The sequence below is a fragment of the Tetrao urogallus genome (assembly GCF_951394365.1).
Source record: "Tetrao urogallus genome assembly, chromosome: 5".
Taxonomy (NCBI): domain Eukaryota; kingdom Metazoa; phylum Chordata; class Aves; order Galliformes; family Phasianidae; genus Tetrao; species Tetrao urogallus.
The window spans coordinates 47,812,874-47,831,697 of NC_136818.1; the positions used below are offsets into that span (position 1 = coordinate 47,812,874).

The 18,824-nt window shown below is 40.2% G+C and overlaps 1 protein-coding gene across 1 annotated transcript in view; it reads left to right on the forward strand.

Moving 5' to 3' along the window:
• WDFY4 (WDFY family member 4) overlaps positions 1-18,824 on the forward strand; it is a gene marked incomplete at both ends in the record, with an annotated part of 119,017 nt that extends 100,193 nt beyond the window's left edge. Inside the window, 9 exons of the mRNA XM_079535699.1 lie at positions 3,638-3,850; positions 4,367-4,508; positions 5,431-5,588; positions 7,100-7,258; positions 10,982-11,161; positions 14,370-14,552; positions 15,373-15,460; positions 17,644-17,755; positions 18,758-18,824. Of these exons, the coding sequence (XP_079391825.1) occupies positions 3,638-3,850; positions 4,367-4,508; positions 5,431-5,588; positions 7,100-7,258; positions 10,982-11,161; positions 14,370-14,552; positions 15,373-15,460; positions 17,644-17,755; positions 18,758-18,824 (1,302 nt within the window). The remainder of the gene's footprint in view (positions 1-3,637; positions 3,851-4,366; positions 4,509-5,430; positions 5,589-7,099; positions 7,259-10,981; positions 11,162-14,369; positions 14,553-15,372; positions 15,461-17,643; positions 17,756-18,757) is intronic.

Consider the following 18,824-nt stretch of genomic DNA (forward strand, 5'->3'; position numbering starts at 1 on the left):
TATTACTAAATTATTTTCCAGTTTTTCTTGGGTATTCTCTTGAATCTTCATTTCATTCCTTTGTTATCTACCCATACCTTACTTCACATCAGAGAACTAGAAGGCGACTATCTTCATGTGACTGGTGTTACATACAAGCCTCCTTCACCATGTCTTTATGTTTGGAATTTCTCTGGCTCCACTCCTCATATCTAAGGATTCTCTCTCTATGTGTCAGCTAGATTATTAGATTGTTCTTATCTCTTCTCACAATTTCTTGTCCCTGCAGCCACCTGGGTACTGTCAGCAATCTTGCTCCAGTACTATGTTTGGCAAAGCCTTTTTATCCTTTTTTTTTTTTTTAAATATGTATCCTTTATAAGCTGGTTTACAGTTTGTAAATCCATCCTGGAGAAAGTTTTCTTCTATGAAACCATTTTTAAGAGAGCAGACTCCTGGTAATGTGCAATGTCTGCATACTAGCTAGTGAGTTAGTGATATTACAAGTCACACAGTGGGGTGAATAGCTGCTTACTATTATTACAAGTCTTCAGTGTTCCCATGCTTAGTAGCTAGATGCTGTGGTGTGTTGCTACATAAATAACTTAAGCCAGTATGTTGAACTTGCTTTATATTCAGTAACTTATAAGTTACTTCACTATGTTTATCTTTGTTTGTTTACCTTGTATTTCTGCAGTTATTAAATGTATAACTCAGTGTTACTGGGCTGACAAGCACACAGCGAGTAGATATGTCTGATGTAATAAGAGGATGTCAGTAATAATAAGGACATTTCTCAATAAATCATTTCAACTTCCAATCTTTGGCTGTTCAGACTCCTGTATGTACACGGTAGTGGGTATTACTGAGTTAGGCATCACAAAAAGTGTGTAGAGAGTGATCTAAAGGCTCGGAGCCATAGACACGCTGAAAGGTAGTGAGTTCTGATCAGTGCTCATCACCACATGAGAATTCATCTACTGTAAGGAAGGAGATTCTTGTAAATGTATGCTGGTGAGTGTGCTTGGTTCAAGTACAGTCATTTCCAAAATGAATAGTTGAGCCTAAGGAGTGCCCAGTTCCATCACTTGCAGGGAAGCAGCTCAGTGCTACCCACCGCATGTAGGCTTTGACCACTGCCATCAAGTGTGTAACTCTTCCTTGGTGTTTCTTTTCCCAGTGACTCTAAAGAAGGTACGTAGACTCCAAAGAAGGTGTGTAGGTTTGCAGGCTCTAGTTTCTTCCTCTGCTCTGTCTCATGCTCACTCTGTGACCCTACAAGTTGCTTAATCTCTGTCCTCCAGTTAACTAAATATGGGAATGACACTGTCCTTCCTTAATAGAGAAAAACTGAAAAAGAAATCTATAGATGCCTGAGAGCTGCTGCAATTTTTACTGATATTTTTTAAAGGAAAGAGTAGGGAGGCATTATGGCCTACATTCTGGCTTGTTTGGATGTAAAGTACTGAGCTTTGCTCCTTATTTCTTGTGTAATGCTGGCCACTCTGAAGGCACTTAGATACAATGGGACCATCTGGTTTAGCCATGTAGTTTGGAGCAAGGGTGCAGTTTTGAAATGATCTGTCAGTCATCCCTGCATAGCATGCTTCTGTTTTCATTGTAAAGAGATCTCTGATTGTTAACTAGATTAGTTTTGGATGAAGTAAAACCAAAAGCTGTGCTCCAGTTGTGCTCCTAAGGGTATACTTTTGCCACTGGTGGCATTCAGCCTGAGGGAGCAGACTAGATCTAATTTGAAGTAAAGCCCCCACAGTGCAAGTAATGTGGGTATTGGGTCCTCTCTACCAGCTGTTGTGTTCTGCAGACCTGCTTCCAGCGAGCTGCACTGTTTGATAACATTGGCACAGATGATTAAGTCACATGACTTGTAGAAATTAATCGAAATCTGAAAGAGGAGCAGTTTAGCACGTGAAAATCATGCTTATAAATTCATATTCTTAATGATTTGCCAGGCCTGATCAGACCTCAAATACAGTCAGTCCAGTAATTTCTCTCCAACCATAGCTGGCACCACATGCTGCACAGGAGGGTGCAAGAAATCTTGCCATGGAAATTTAGTTGATTAGGCTGCCTGAAAAAGCTTTGTCTGAAGTGAAGAGTTAGAAGTCTTGAACTCCATAATGCCAAAGCCTCTCTCTCCTCTAAAATCACCTGCAGTACTAGATAAACTTGTTACTGGTGTTGTCCTTTTCAGGAGGCTTTACAGAATTTGAAGAACTAAAAAGATCTGGGTCAACACTGTTGTGAAATCTGGCTACTTCTCTAAAGAGCATGAGAGCAAAGATTGATTTTGAGATAAGTCTGTGAATAGCTCCCTGTTTCATGTGTATTAAATAGGGAATCTACAGGTTAGGTCTACATAAAGTAATTTTTTAGTCTCTTTCTAGACTACAGTTCCCTCTCTCTTGCTGGGCACGTCTCAATGCTCAGTGAGATAGTGAGTGACTGCATGGTTGCAGCTCTGTTGGTTGCTTTGTTTTGTGCTGGTAGTGAAGCCAGACAAAATTTATAGTTTGTAATTCATGCACTAACTGCTTTTATTAATAAGGATGAATTCTGAGTTGATTTGTAAGTGTTTTCATGATTTGCAGGGGACAAATCGTGCAGTGTGCTTGTTCTCTGAGCTGCCCCATGAGTTGTTTAGCTGTGGGCATGGTCATTTAGACCAGCTGCACTGGGCTCACTGTCTGCTTTGTGAAATGAGCCATTGTTCTGGATCCCATTAGCGTGTTTAATTCTGCTGTGCTTTGGGTAAGATGGCCTGCTTGGGAAACCTTTAAATGAGCATCAGGGAGTATTACACAGTCAAATGATTTGGAGATAGCAAAGTAGTTTTAATCATGCTTAACACTGGTGTTTGAATCATTGGGCAAGGCCTCTGGGGAATGCATGAAGATTTGGTGATTGCAGGTGATAGCAAGGGCAATAATGTTTAGTGAAGCTTCATAGGTAAGGCTCACTAATCTGGAGATGGGCAAAGATTTGACTTGAAATTGTGGCTGTTGCCTGTGAACTTGTCTGGGTCTTGCAAGCACAAATTTCATTTTTGATCATTTGGTTTTCTAGGGAGCCCACCTTGGGTTTGGATGTGTGCTGCCTTATAATGTCTCTTATGGTATTCTCCAGTAGTAATTATTTCATCTGGTTATGTTAATTCACGTACCTGTGACTTGGATTGCAGATCTGGTCAGGAAAAGTAGACATTTCTTATATTGGGATAAAAAGACAGACCCTGAGGTTTTCCAGCATGAGAGAATCTGGTTTCTGCAATGCTTTCTGCTTAGACCCTGTAAGGCTTCAGGCACTGGAATGGCTGCCCAGGGAGGAAGGGTGGAATCGCCATCCCTGGCAGTGTTCAAGAGGCATCTGGACGACGTGCTGCGTGATGTGGTTTAGTGCTTGTGGTGGCAATGGTGATGAGGAGACAGTTGGACTAGATGATATTATAGGTCGTTTCCAACCTTGTGATTCTATGATGCTATGATGATATAATGTGTGTATTGATGAAACCCAGGCAGTCATGAAGCTTCTGTCAGACAGCAGTGAGCGCTGCAGAGAGTTTGTCTCTAACAGGGAACTGGGAGTGATAATGTATCTGCAATGAATGTGCTCCACTGAATTAATTCATTTTCTTCAGGCCCTGGAAAGTGACTATGTCAGTGCACACCTCCATCGCTGGATAGACCTGATTTTTGGCCACAAGCAACAAGGCTCAGCTGCTGTGGAAGCAGTTAACACCTACCATCCTTACTTCTATGGAGACAAGATGAATCTCAACAACATTAAAGATCCTCTGATTAAGAGCACCATCCTGGGTTTTATCAGCAACTTTGGACAGATACCAAAGCAGGTATCACTTTATCATGAGAGTAGAAGGAAAAGCAGAGAGCACAACTTATTTTGATCTTGAAATATTTCAACTGGAAAGCAAGCAACTTAGATTAGAGGTGGCATTTGGTTTTTAAATTTGCTGAAATACGGCCTGTAGAGTTCTACAGATTGTGTCTCCACTCTCTAAATACACTGTTCTTGTCATATACCATACAGCTGTGGTGTCAAATCTGAGTTGTTCTTCTGTACAGTCACATGAGTAATCATTAGTCTGGTGTTGAGTACAATCAAATAAAGGCAGCTTAAATTCTCACCTACAGTCTTCACTCTTCTCCCAAATCACTGAGACTAGCTTCTTACCTATGTATGTGCTGTAGTCTGGTGAAAACGGGATGATAAGGAGAAGATGATCTGAATTTAATGAAGAGGTTTGTGTATTATAGTTCTGGAGTCTATGATTAATGATTTAAATAGATGTTTCCTTCACAATCTGACTGATGGAGGTGCATTTTTCAATTTCATTCCTTTGTTCTAGCTCTTCACTAAGCCACATCCACCCAGGAATGTTCAGAGTAAAAGTTCATCAGGAAGAGAAGCAGTACTGTCCTTTCAATCAAGTGGAATTCTTCCTCCATTTATCAGCAGCCTGCAAAACCTGAAGATCTCACCAGTAAAAGGTGCAGTAGGGACTGTGCTCCATTTTCTGAGCTAATAAGCACTGAATTCTTAAATGGGGTTAATCTGAGTTTTTAAGAGCACAAAAGCAGTTGAGCGGTCTTGTATGAATTCACATGAGTTGGTACCAAGATCCCTTCCCTAAGTTATTTGTGGAATATGAATGGACATTCAAAGTACTCAGAATCACAGGATATCCTGAGTTGGAAAGGACACCAAGGTCATCTCCTGGCTCCACATAGATCCTCTCAAAATTATGATATTCATGACAGATCTTGAAACTTATTTGGTAGTGTTCAGAGCAGATTTTTTATGACATCTATATCTTTTTTTTTTTTTTTTTTTAAATCTTCAGCATTCTGAATATATCAAAATAAAACTTAATACTCATTGTTTTCCCTTCTCTTTTTCTCTTTTTATATTCATCAGCAAAGTAAATATGTCCTTTCCCTGCCTCTTTATCTCGGGTCTTCATCTTCTTAGGCTGTTATTCTTAAGATGTAGAAATCCTGAAAAATTTCAGTGTATGTACTTTTTAATCCCATGGCAGTGGTGTTTGCATCACACAGCCTTGTGGTGGTAGCAGGCTCCTGCGGCTGTATTCAGAGGCTGTTGGTGAGATGCCCTGCATCCTCTAGTTCATGGCATATGGTAATCTGCCACTGAAAAGAAGCTTAATGGCAATGCTGTTAAATCCCCTCCTTTGAAGCCGGTCTCCCTCTCTGCATGGATTGATTTATTCAAAAAGGGGGTTTCTGCTCTTGCCTGGAATTGCAGTGGTGGAGAGGGTTTTTCTGTGGACCCAGCCACCACTCACTGAGCCCAGCTATGGGGCTTGCCAGCTCACCACAAAGCCGTGTAAGGCAATAGCTAACCTTAGTGTTCTAAAAGCAGTAGAATTAAATACATTCTTTGTCTTGTCAGAATGTTCAAAAGGAGCTGTTGGACACATTGTTCATACTGAGAAAGGCGTCCTGGCCGTTGAAAAAAATAAAGTTTTGATTCCTCCTCTTTGGAACAAAACATTCTGCTGGGGATTTGATGACTTCACCTGCTGCTTTGGTAACTATGGGTCTGAAAAGGTAAAAATAAGAAAAAATCTAAGTGTTTCAGAAATGGATGTTATGTAAGCCCTTGGTTTGTTTGGGAACCATTTTCAGAGACTGGTGATGAGCTGCTCTGGTGGGTGCTGTGCAGTACTTCTTTCGCAGTCAGGCTTTTTGAGAAAAATCAGATTGGTTATTCCAGTGGAGTACAAAATCATTCCTCCGCTGAAAAATGTGATATTTCCCCTCTAAATGATCTCGAGCTTTCCTTCAAGTGATTGTACTGCCTATCAAATGAAGGAGAAACCTCATTTCATAGGTTGTAAGGACAAAACAAGGTCTCCTAGCCTCTGATTAGAAATTTCATTGTGCAGAACTTTCTGCTGTATATAGATAGGACCATCTACCAATTCCCCTCTGACTTCCAAGCTTAGTCCAGTGCATTCATTCAATGTAATGCTGCTTCTGTTAAAAATCAAGAGTCTGTGTCACCACACTACTGACCAGGGCACTGGGCAGATTCAGCTTTTCTCTGCTACTAACACACTGATTTGGGCTGTCTTTGGGACAATATTATGATATGCTAAGACACAAATGTTAGCTTGGATACCAAAACAGTGGGGTATGTTGTTCAGCTTGGCTATTACTGCATGTCACATGGTTATGTTTTTACAGACATATCCACAGTCATTGGACATGAAAAAAACCAGAGATTTACTTTGCTTTCTGTGCCCTATGAAATCACAAAGATTTTTCTGTAAGTTCCAATATTAGTGGTGGCCATAACAACCTGAGCTTTGTTCTTAATTGACATTGAATGCTTGCACGTTGTCACTATATGGTAGCAGAATGAACTTGCTTGAGGCCATGTAGGAAGTCTGTAATGTGAGGGGATGGAATTCTGGTGTCCTGGGACACTGAATTAATAGATAAAGCAACTTCTCTCTACAAAACATTATTTTACAATATGATCACCACCATTAGCTGGTGATGAAAACAAGAATCTGCCTGCTGCACTCAAAATCTGTACAAGCAGAGGTTACCACTGTCACTTTCACCACTGTTGAAATGCACCTCCCACTGCCTGACTCTGCTGACATCCACTGTTTGGTCTCCATAAACATTCAGCAAGCTTTATGACTGTAAATGGGTACATATTTTTTCTGCATGGAAGAATTCTTTTCCAAAATTTTGCTTCATGCATGCTTCCATGTCAGATGCTGTTCTGTCAGATTGCCTCTCTGCTGCCATCTGTCACATGGCACCAAAATGGAATGGAATATTGGTAGGAAGGTTCATCTACTGTCATAGCACCAACATGCACATCTGACATTGCGTGCCAACAGAATAAAACAGGAGGTGTTACTTTTGGATGAGCCATTGTACATAAATTACAATTGTATATTAACACAGGTGTGGGATAAGATGAGCTTTTCTTTCCTGGGTTTGAAGACCAAGGAAACTGAGTTCAGAAAATGAAATTTGCATGTAATAAATGCATGGTATCATCAGATGAGTATTTGCCTGACAGCTGCTTTCTCATACAGAACATGACTACATTTGAGTGCATGGCAGACTGGGGAAAATGCCTCTGTGCTGTGTGTCCTTCTGCAACTACTGTAATCACATCTGGAACAAGCTCAGTTGTGTGTGTCTGGGAACTTTCTTTGGTCAAGGACAAAGTGAAACGTCTAAGCTTGAGACAGGTGAGAGACTTTTGTTAAAGAAATTTAAAAAAAAACAAAAGATAACTTTCTTTCTGTCTGATGAGTGAAAGAGAAAACATGCTACAGTGAAACAGAAGGACAGAAAAAGGTGATGGTCTTCAGTATAATGTGAAAACCTGCAGTTAGGCCAGGAGCTGATTATATGCTTTATACCTATACCTGATAGCTACGTACTATGTTTGCTTGTTGGTTTCCTTTTTTTTTTTTTTTTTTTTTTTTTTTTTTGCTTGTTTGCTTTGACAGCATTTCCAAAGTTTATGATGATAAAAAGAAGGGGATAATAAAGCATCTCCTGTCTTCACTTGTACTGCTAGAGCAGTGTGGACCCCCAAAACACCCTGTGAACATACCTGATGGAGATGAACACTTGAGCAGGCAAAAGAATCGATACTTCTCTCTCAACCTGAATTCAGAATTTACTCCATGAGGTAGAGATGGATCCCTACAAGTATATAGTTTGTGACCTCACTGTCCACAGTTGTTTGATGTTCATTGATTTCAAACTCAACTCTGGTCACCCAGTGGCCATATAAATGCAATTTTATTTGCGAAAGTGAATTCTCATGCAAGATTTGTGCAATTTAGCTATGGAGAGTTCTCAACTTTACAAGAAAATATGGAGTACTATCATATCCAAAAGGCAGCCTATGACCTCTTTTCCCTAAGTATTCAAGAGACAGAAACCTCTCTGCCATTCTCAACTGAATTAATAAACTGCATTGAATGCTCCAGATGTTAGACACTTCTGTTCAAATGCTTTGGAGGGATATTCAGGAGATGCTTTGGTGCTTTTTATTCCAAAAACTTTTTATTTGTCATTAAATAACATGAGAACATCAATTCCCCTTAGGAGGCCAGAGAAGCTTCAAGACCTTCATTTATCTGAAATATTGGGATGTTGAAATTAGAAGGGAAACAGTTCAGAGTACCCTTTTTTATGTTTCTGAGATTTATGTTAAAAATAGGAGACAAGGTCTTCAGTGATGACCTTTTAATCACTCTGCTTAATATTCTAAAACAAGAGATTGACATAGAAAAGGAAGAAATAACAGTAGAGAAAATGTAAGCAGTAATCTTCATAACCATCAAAATGATACCAATCTGGGGATCTGCTTGAGTTTCAAGCAACTCATTGAAGAGGCTCTGTTTTATCTTCAGTACAATGCCTTTCACTTTTGTTAAAGGAAATTCAGAATCAGCTTTGCTGATGTGTTCCACTGTGATTAAACTGATACTACCCATTAGTCCATTAAAAGGCATGAGGTCATTCAGTGACAAATGTTGTATCTATTTTTTTTCTTTTTCTTTACTTGCAGAGGTTTTGGTTTTTGATGACTGGCATAGATGTAAATTTGTACTAAATGACTTCCAGTGAATTACATGCTGCTCTCATGTCATTCAGTGTTTTGTAGGGGCTATTTTTTTTCTTTTTCTTTCTTTTTTTTTTTTTTTTTTTTTTTTTTCCTGAGCAAAAGAATGGTATCATCTTTCCTGAGAGAGTGAGCTTTGCTTAAGTAAAGCTGATGTGCTATAAAGTGGATGCTATTCACTTATCAGTTGTCTCATGGGACTGACACATTCTGGTTTGGAATGTAGTAAAGTGCAGAAACTGTGTTTCACCATAAAAAGTCTCTTTTTCCTCTCAAGCAAGGGCTGCTTCCACAGTTTTCTGGAACACTAAAGATTGAACATAATAGCCTCAGTTATTGATCCATGCAATTTACTGGTTCATTCCCTTAGTATTCAAGAGCAGAGCAACCCATGCAGTCAAACCCCCAGAATTTTTGGGCCAAATGAACAACCAGGCTGGAGAAGCCCTCAGGCAAGCTGTGCCCTGTCTGCTGTGCAGACCTGCCAGGGAGGTGCTGAACACAGATAGCTGTGGAGAAACTGTGCCCATGTCAGCCAGTTAAGCTAGATGGCCAGAAACTGGTTTAATTTTCATGGACTGAGCGTTCCTGCAGTGAAGCTGATCCTCTTTTTTTTTTGGTTGATATTAGTGAATTTACTGCAGACGCAGGCCTCTCAGTTTTTCCCCAGTCTTCACAGAGGAATAATGAGATGTTAGAGAGCTACAGCACTTGTCTGTTTTTTGCATTAATGCATACTGAAACACTGGTGAATTGAAGCTGAGATTTTTAGCTGAGCTCAGATCTATATTTCTTTTCCACACTTAGCTTGCATTTAAAACACTTTATCACCAAGCAGGAGGTCTTCCTGAGTTAAAAATGAAAAAACCTTGATTAAAATTTGCATAGAAGCATAGCTTGTCTGGCAATATGGATGCTGTCACAGTAGGTATGCTTCCTTTCATCCTTCTGAGGAAGGGAGGGGAAATTTGGAGCCCTATCCTAGCCCTTTCTGCAGTGGTCCTGTTTAGTTCTTGAACACAGACATGAGGTTATCCCAGCCCTTTGTAAACAGATTGTTCTACAGCCAAAGTTACTGCAGAGAACGTCTGAGGACCACTGTTGGAGAGAAGACCCAATTTTTGTCAGTATTTTAAATTGGTGGTTCTCTTTCAATAGAATACATTGCAAACTGAAATTCATCCCTTGCAGTTGCAAGACACCTTCTGTGTCTAGGCTGCTACAGCTCAGCTGTATCAGTGGGTTATCTTTGAATACTGTTGTCCTAATAACCTTGTCAACTGGTAGCACATGCTAACCAGCAAGACTTCAGTCTGACAGTCACAGGCTGGAAAAGAGTATGAGATGTGTTTGTAAAAGTCATTTGAGATATGTGGCTCTCTGACACAGACCCTGAAGATCTGGTAATTATGTCATGTAGAAAAAGTGAGTGAGGAGTATGCAGTTACTGTTAAAACCAGCAATAAAACTGGTGGCTCTAATTTTTCACAGTAAGGCAGTTAAAAATTGAATCCTGAAAGGCATTCTAGGAAAGTTGTGGAAATCTTTCTCTGCCCTACAGAATTTAATGTCATTGGTGATTATGCAGCAGAAATGTTGTTGTCACTTGAGAATGCTGCAAATTACACAACTGTTGTTAGCATATTTCTGTCCATGATTTCTGTGACATTAAATTGCCTAAAATGCAATTTACTTATGTATTTGTTATAAAATTGTTTCAAGTTAAACTAGGTATTTTGTATGACTTTGAAACCTGGGAAACAGAAAAAAATGTGCTGGATTAATGATTGATGTGAGAGGAATTAGCGTATGGTTTTTTAAAGCAAAAATTCTCCTACAAATGCTATTTTTATTCTGAACTAAAATTGGAAAAAAATGTTAGTGCTTGTTCGGTAAAAGAGAAAGAAACATTTGATAAGTTTTATTTTAAAATGATTTCTAAATTTTGAAAAGTGTTAATTCTCAAGTCCAAATTCTACTTGCTTTAGACAGTCTTGACTGAAGTAAAAGGTGATGATTTGTTCCTGCACGCAAACCACTGTGGTAGACTCAGAAATGTAAGCCAGTTCAGTTGTTCCACTGAGTTACTGGGCAACTTGGATCAAGTCATTTAATCTCTTTGGAGACTGAACTTTCGTAAACCACAAGTTGTAGACAAGAATAATTCTGTAAGATACTTCAGGATTTTTGCTTCATACCATTTTCAGTTCTCTGAAATCTGACTGGACAGTCTGACTGGATTGTTTGTTCTAACTAAGTAAATGGCAGTAGGATTGCAGTTCTCTCATAATTCAGCCACCCTCTGATTTGTTGGTTACTTTTCCCTCACTAGGCTTTGTACGGGCACTCTCAGGCAGTGACCTGCCTTGCTGCATCTGTGACCTACAGTATCATTGTGAGTGGATCTGATGACAGAACCTGCATCATTTGGGACCTGAACCATCTGACGTACATAACCCAGCTTCCTGCCCATGGAGCGAGTCTCTCTTCTGTTGCCATCAACAATTCAACAGTAAGATCTTCATTTATCATCTTTCTTCTGATGCATCCGTGAACATTTTATGATAACTTAATGGGTACTCTTCCCAACAGAAAAACATCCTGAGTCTGATGCATTGATTTTTTTTCTTTGTATTGAGACTGCTAATAGTTTTCTTAATGATGAGAGGGGAGCACTAAAAGCAACATCTTAGACTGAGTAGCTAAGCAGAAGCATCTTTGGGTAGGTAGGCAGCAGGATTAAAAATCTTTTAGTTTACAGAGCGTGAAGTATTGGATCTGGCTCACCCATAGCCTTGTTACTTCCATTATTCCATTAATTTCTCCTGACGTTCATGGAACAGACCGCAGCCAGCTAATACCTGTTGGACCTCAGTCTGCCACCTCAGCTGACAACTTTCTTACACCCTTGTAGTGACAGTGTTGTTTTCTTTTTGCTTTCCCTGCTACCACCAGCTGAGAAGCATGCTGCTGATAGCAATGGCTGGATTTGCCTTTACCAGCAGTGGAAAAATTCTTGTTGTGGTCTGGGCATAGCTGTAACTGCATGCATGCTGATAGGAAAATATTCTGTGTTGGATTTGAGCTGTAAACACTCTTGGTGGGATTTTTTTTTTCCCAACCTTCTATCTCCCAAGAATGTTGCTTGTACATTTGGTTTTTTTTATGTCTTTTAGTATACTAGAGCAGGGTTCCAGCTGCTCAGACAATTTGAGCGTGCATCTAGCACTGTGGCTTGTACCAAGAGAGGCAAAGTTATTTAATAGCAGTAAGACTAAGTAGACATTCTCTACTTAACCTGTGTCATATTAGAGTTCTACTAACCATACAGTCTGATGGCTAATGATTGAGGATGGGATTTAACTAGTCTGTTCAGTGTCAGCTCAGCACTCAGCCCCAGGGGTCTTGCTTAGCATTAGGTGGCTGTTGGCTTTGAGCAGCCAACTCACAATACCTGGTGATCCCTTGAGATGGTAGTTAAAATTGTACTAAGCATTCAGAAACAATTGGGTGGGCTGGCAAAAAAAAAAAGCCATGGGCTTCAGACCTCAAGATAATGGAGTCCTCTTCATCTTGCATATCAACTTACCATTAACTGTAGCTGTTTGAGCTGGTGGCCCTTCATCTGAGCTATTGAAAAATAGGATGGTCTGTGCCAGGAACATTGTGGTGACGGAGCCAAAAGCAGTTCTCCAGCTTGCTGGATTGTAAATGGTAAAACTGATTGGACAATAGCCTGCAGAAGGGTTCATTAAACCTTGGGAAATTATGTTTGAAGGAGAAAGCATAGCAGGATGTTTCATTTTGAAACTTTAGTTTAAATTATGTCTTTATATAGTGTAGTGAAGATAGAAATAATGCTTACATTGCGTTAAGTATTTCAGTTGACACAGAATTATGATTTTGGTAATGAGGTTTTTTTTCTTGAAAAATTCAAAACATTTTGAAACAAAGATTTGTAGGAAACAAATTTCAGAATATCATGTACTCCCATGCTGATGAGTTTGCTGAAATTTAATCTCTTTAATTACTGGTAATTCTGTGTTAAATATGCTATCTTTGTTTTATCTTCAGAATTCTGAAGAATTCTGCCCTCCAGTGTGAAAAGCTCTGTGCTCAAATCAGGCAGAGATGAAGTACAACATCAGTAAACTGGGCAGCCTGATCTAGTTGTGGATATCCCTGTTCATTGCAGGGGAGCTGAACTAGATGACCTTTAAAGGTCCTTTCCAATTCTAAGGATTCTACGATTCTAGTTGATTTAAACCAGATGCGCACTGCTAGCTTTAAGGGCACACCAGCCATTCCCAGAATCATTGACTTTGCTGGTACTATTCTATTTAACTAGTTCTTAGAGTGCATCGAGGGTGAAAAGTGTGGGTGGAATTTCAGTTAGTTTCTTGATCAGATTTAAAGGTACAGCACTGGCGTTTGGTTTTCTAAGTTACTTACTCCAAGGGATTATGTGTGCATTTGCTCCTTATGTATGGTCAGACCATGAACCTTCACTGAAAGAATAGGAGAAATACTATTGCAAAGATGTTTTCTGCATTGAATGTGCAGCTCACTGAATGCTGAGCTGGTTATTGCTAGAATGCAAAGCAGTACAAAAATGCGATGACATTAAGCTCCCTGTGAGGGGCAGAGGAAGATTGTGAAATCACCAAAGGCTTCACAGCTAAGGAAGTAAGCACTATGTCCTTATTTAACAGAACGTTTATTTGTATATCAGTAAAATTTAAAAGCTCTAGTTCTGGCCCAGAATCTGCACTAGGTGCTGACTGTGTACAGTTGCTGTCCCTGGCAGTAGCTGAGGATCAGCTGATGCTCTGCCGGGCTATGCGCTGACTGAAAGGTAAGGGCAAAACATGGCAGTTAGCTTTCTGTACTCTTTTCTTTGTTTACCTCTTTTTCTATGATTCTTTGAATCCTTTGTCATGTTCAAAAATTCTTTCTTGATGGGTAAGGAGAGGATTCGATTGCCTTACATAAAGGTAACAGACTTATCTTGGTGCCGCCCGCTGTGCTGTAACCCTGCGCAGTCTGTAGGCTGCCTGGCTGTGTTGTGTGCCCAGGACTGCAGAATGGTACTGAGAACCTCCTTTGGTCCTCCCCTGCCCAGTTGTAGGAAATGGATCTCAAGGTTGTATTTGTGTTTAGCATGAAACATGGCATTGCTTTTTTTCCTTTTTTTTTTTTTTTTTTTTTTTCTTTTTTCTGACACAGCATCAGGTGATCTGTATCTGACACATCTGTGCATTTTTATCAACAGTTGGAGCTAAGATCATTTTGGCAAGTCAAGAGCACAAAACTAGAAAAACAAGTATTGAGGCTTGCATACTTAGGAGGATGTGAAGGAAAGAGATGCTGAGATAGTTTGAATAAAAAGTGCCAAGTAATTAAGTGCTTAGAACCAGCAAGACTACAGGAGGGTGGAAGTAGACTGCAGGGTGTGATGTTCTGTGAATATTTGATAGCCTCAAACTATTTCGTAAAAGGAAATGTCATTCAAAGTGTCACCCAGTGTCTTTTATTTTATGAATGGGCATTGCAATTCTAGCCCAAGTTACTAAATGGTTTCTGTTGAATATGTGAAGGCCTCCCCACCTTGAACCAAAAGTTTACTGCTGATTTGCATCCTTCTAAATCCATTAGCTCTGCCCTCCTGTGAGAAGAATGAGTGTAGGATCTTGAAAACATTGCCTTTTGTTATGTTACAGGGTGATATTGCCTCCTGTGCTGGATCTTACCTCCACCTATGGACAGTCAATGGCCAGCCTCTTGTGAGTGTTAACACCACCTGCAGCCCCAAGAGCTGTATTGCTTGCTGCTGCTTTGCTGAAGTAATGGACTGGGATATACGCAGCATTGTCATCACAGGAAGTACAGATGGAGTGGTCAGGGTAAGTGGCCAGGGGTGAGAAAAAGGGGAATCCTAATTCAGTGTAAACCTGAATGGAGGGACAGAGCTACAAAAGCCCATGCCACTTTCTGAACAGGGCGGCACAAAGGAAAAAAACTGAAAACTGGAGGTAAAGACTTCCTTCTTATCAGGTTGTGTCCTCCTCGATGAGGAGTGTCTGTCATTTGGGAAGAGTTTTGAAAATACACTTTCAATCTGGTTTGTTTTTGAAAGCAAAACTGTTATTGCCCATCAGAAATATGTTTGTGTTTCTAGGAAAAACAGTTTGTCACAGGGAAAATGTAGTGCCTGGCACTTCTGTAGCACTTGCTAGTGGGTTTCAGTGCGTTGCCTAAAAAAAAATAACAGTATGCACTGCCTTTGTTTCATAAATGGAGACACATAGATGTGGTGCTGGTAAGAAAAGCACTGAGATTCACTTTTGCATAAGTCAGTACTGCAGAACCCTTCGGGATCCATAGTTTCTGAGAGTTTGTTCACAGCTTAGTTTATTACATCATGTTCTCAGGAGCAGAAGGTTTTTCTGGTTCTGCCTCCAGTCTGGTGAGAGAGCTTCCTGGATGACTGGGATCATGGCTACTGCCCTGTTTGGAAACCCTGCCAGCTCCCCCCATACCTTTCTCCAGTGTGACCCACTGTAACACAGTGGAGGGGAGAACCATGCCAAATCCTGCTCAGATCATAAAGTCCAATTTTCACCCCTTACTAGGAAGAAAACAGCCCTGTCTCCCATGTGATTGTTCTGTTACAATCTGTTGTGCTTTTTCTTTCTTCTCCTTTTCTCCTCTTTGCTGGCACAGCTGTGGAAGACTGAATACACCACTGGCCCAGAGCAAGCTGCTGGCCTGAGCTCGCAGAGAGGAACTGTGGGAGAGGCAAGCAGCCCAGGTATGACCATAGTGGGCTGTGAACTTCAGGCTGACTTACTGCAGCCCTTTTTTTATTCTGAGAAAGAGGGTGTGAGAGCAAAGTGGTGTGACTGAGTGGCTTCAGGCACTGATACAGTGTGACTGTAACCAGCAACAGTAGTGGGTAGTCACTGCCATGCCTTAGAGGGACAGAAGGGCTCTCAGACACTAGTCTCATGGACAAATCTGATGCGGATGAGGCTGATAGGTTCTTCATAGGTTCCGTTAAGCTTGACAGGCCACCTTTCTGCATAAACCTATGAAACTAATGAACTATCCTAGTGCCATAAATCCCACTTCGTTAGCACATCTGCTGGTAGTGTGTACTAAAGTGTGCTGAGACATCAAAGCAGGCAGGTTGTTGTCTGTGCTGCCTTAAATGAGGTCGGAGTTCCTCCAAATGAGTTGGATTCCAGCAGCATGGTGCTGTATATTGAAAGCAGTGCCAAGCTGATGCCCTGTAGTTCTTACAGAGCCGAGATGTACAAGGTGATAGTGCTACAGCACTGGCTGGTATTAAAAACAACTCAGGCTCACTTTTCTATTCTAACAAACACAGGAACTGAAGCCTGCCAGGGAGCTTTACAGGTGTGTCCTAATAGCACAGCTTGCTTCTGTTCGCAACACATTTCATTTAAAAAAAAAAAAAAAAAGACAGTTGTGTTGTTAACATGTATAATTTATGCCACTTATTTGCTCTGAACCTCTTTAGACATTCTCTATTGCTTTGGTTGTAGGCATACAGTTTACATAAAGGTAGTTGTAGATGTAACATCTGCATAAAAAGATATTATGCAGTAATTGGGCATTACCACTGAGATCTTCAGAAGTGCTGTTTGTGGAACTTGGCATCTGAAGTATACTTAGATTGAGATGCAGAAATATTTATAGGTACAGAGGCATATTGAAAATGCCAGACCAGATGCCCGTCTTGCCTTTTGTTACATCTCTGAGAGTAGGTAGAGCCAGATGCTTCTAGGGAAGGAGCAAGAACACTAAAGATGCCAGATGTGAGGCAGTCTGCCTGCAGAAGCTGGGCTGGTTTGGTTTCACTGCAGTCTCTAATCAGAGGTTGATGCAAGTCAAAAAACAGGTTTTAACACTTTCCAGAATCCTTGTAGCGTTCAGCAGTCACTTTGCAGATTCTTTTTCCACGTAGAAGCATCTAATTAATTTTAAGAATTTTCTAAACTCTTCTTCTTCACTCCCTGTACTAAATATTTCTATGTTAGTTTTACTCAAATACAATTGCATAGTTTTTATCTGTCAGCAAACTGAGATTTTTGCTTTAAAAAAAATAAAATTAAAAAAGTAATCTTCTTCACCCGTTTTCTAAGCTAGGACTTAAAAGCTGCCCATGGGAGCACAGCAAGATGCTTCTGTTTGTGCCTTTTTAATGCAGGATCATAAAGGAAGACATGCTTTAATTAGGCATCTTTTGGTGTGTATGTACACACACCTGTTCTTGCACAAGTGTAAGGAAGCATGTTCTCAGATGCATGCAGCAACAGCATTTCTTACTGAAGAGCTGAAGTGTGATCAGCACTGTGACATTCTCCCTTGAAGTATCCATATGATTTCAGAATTATTTTAAATGGCCAAGTATTCCCACATCTCATTCTGCACATTAAAGAAAATAAAATTAATACAAAACACAAGTCATTAAGAAGACTAAAGTAACTATGATTGAATTATGTTGTTAGGTCTCTGTATGTATGTGTGTGTATGTGAAATGTTCTCAGCATTTAATTATTGGCTCTGTTATGAGCAGATTTAGATAAGTTGATAATAACAGGGCTTTATGTAATTTCTTTTTACTAGGCAATTATGAGCTGTATTATATCTTGGCAGCAAGGTATTGTGGGGCATCTTATTAAACATAGAGCCAGTGAAAACTGATGAACAATTTTGCTGAACTAGGCATGCAATTTAGAAAGCAATAATACACAAATCCAATTTAGCACACAATTGATACAGCCACACGTCAGCACATGTAACTATCATAGCCACAAATTAAATTGGGATGGGCCTATTTTGCAACAGCACAGGTTGGGATTGAATATATTTGTTCTCAACAACTTGCTGACTGTAAATAATAACAATCCCTTCCATGCTGCCCCCTAGACACTTTCTAAATATTTATTTTTTTAAACCAAACAACAGGTAACAAGTGTGGAAAACATCTTGTTCTCTTTCGGGAACTGAATCCCAGCCTTGCCTTGTCAGGGAAGCCAAGTAAGAACAGCCCAACAGTGACAGCGCTTGCTGTGTCCAGGTAATGGTTCTGTCCTTTGCATTGTAGCCTATGCCTGGCAGGGGGCAATGCGTCAGCCTCTGTCCTAAATTCTCAGGTTATTTTATTTGGAACTTTGTGTTTTGTTTTTGTTCTGTTTGTGAGTTTTGGTTTGGGGTTTGCTTTTTAAATTTCATTCAAATTCTTTGCCGAATTCAATCATTCTAGGAGCTGGCCTGGCTAGCAGCATTACATGAAGGGTGTTGGGACTGGCAATGGTCAGAGAGGAGAAAGCCCAGAAGAAGCAGCAGCTTTTGAGTAGAATAGTTGGAGAGATTAGTGGATGCTGTGCTGTCTCTGTACCACAGGAAAAACACTGTCCGAGCAATTGTTGGAGATGCCATCTCCTGAGAAGAAATGTAATATGGAAGTTTTTGGCTAAAGGATAACTTTGCAGTTAAACTCAGCTTGCACAGCCAGCAATATTTTAGTTTATTCAATCCCCCTCTTGCAGTGTCATCTGGTGTAATATTTGTTGCTATCTTCTACCCCATGATGTTGCAATGTTCTGTAAAACAGCTGCTCTCTTCATCTCCAGAAGTGCTGGCATTTTGATGGTTGCTAAAATGATCCCTGTATTTTCTATACTGAGAGCTAGAGTTCTTCGTGTGATACTTATATGCATGGAAAGTGGGAAGGTGTTGCTGACTCTGCATGCAGCAAAGCTTTCAGTATGCTGACAAGTCTGAATTCTGAAGCTGCCCAGGTGATTTAGTTAACAATTACAGATTCTTTGGATCAGAGGAGGTTAAAAGCACCAGATCTGGATTGATCAATTACAAATAACCCTCTGAAATTCAGGAAAATGTGAATCTATTTCTAAGTTCAGTCTTTTGTCTAGTCTAGATCATTCATGAGAGATCTCAATCATGAGAGATTACTTGCTGCCCTGCCTGTTGCATTCTCCTAATTGCTGCACATAGAGGAGAATGCCTTATCGTATTTACTTCTTATTCTTAAACATTTTTTTCTCTTTTTTTCAAGAAATTCCTCCAGAATTATAGTTGGTGATGAATGGGGAAGAATCTGCTGCTGGTCTGTGGATGGGTAG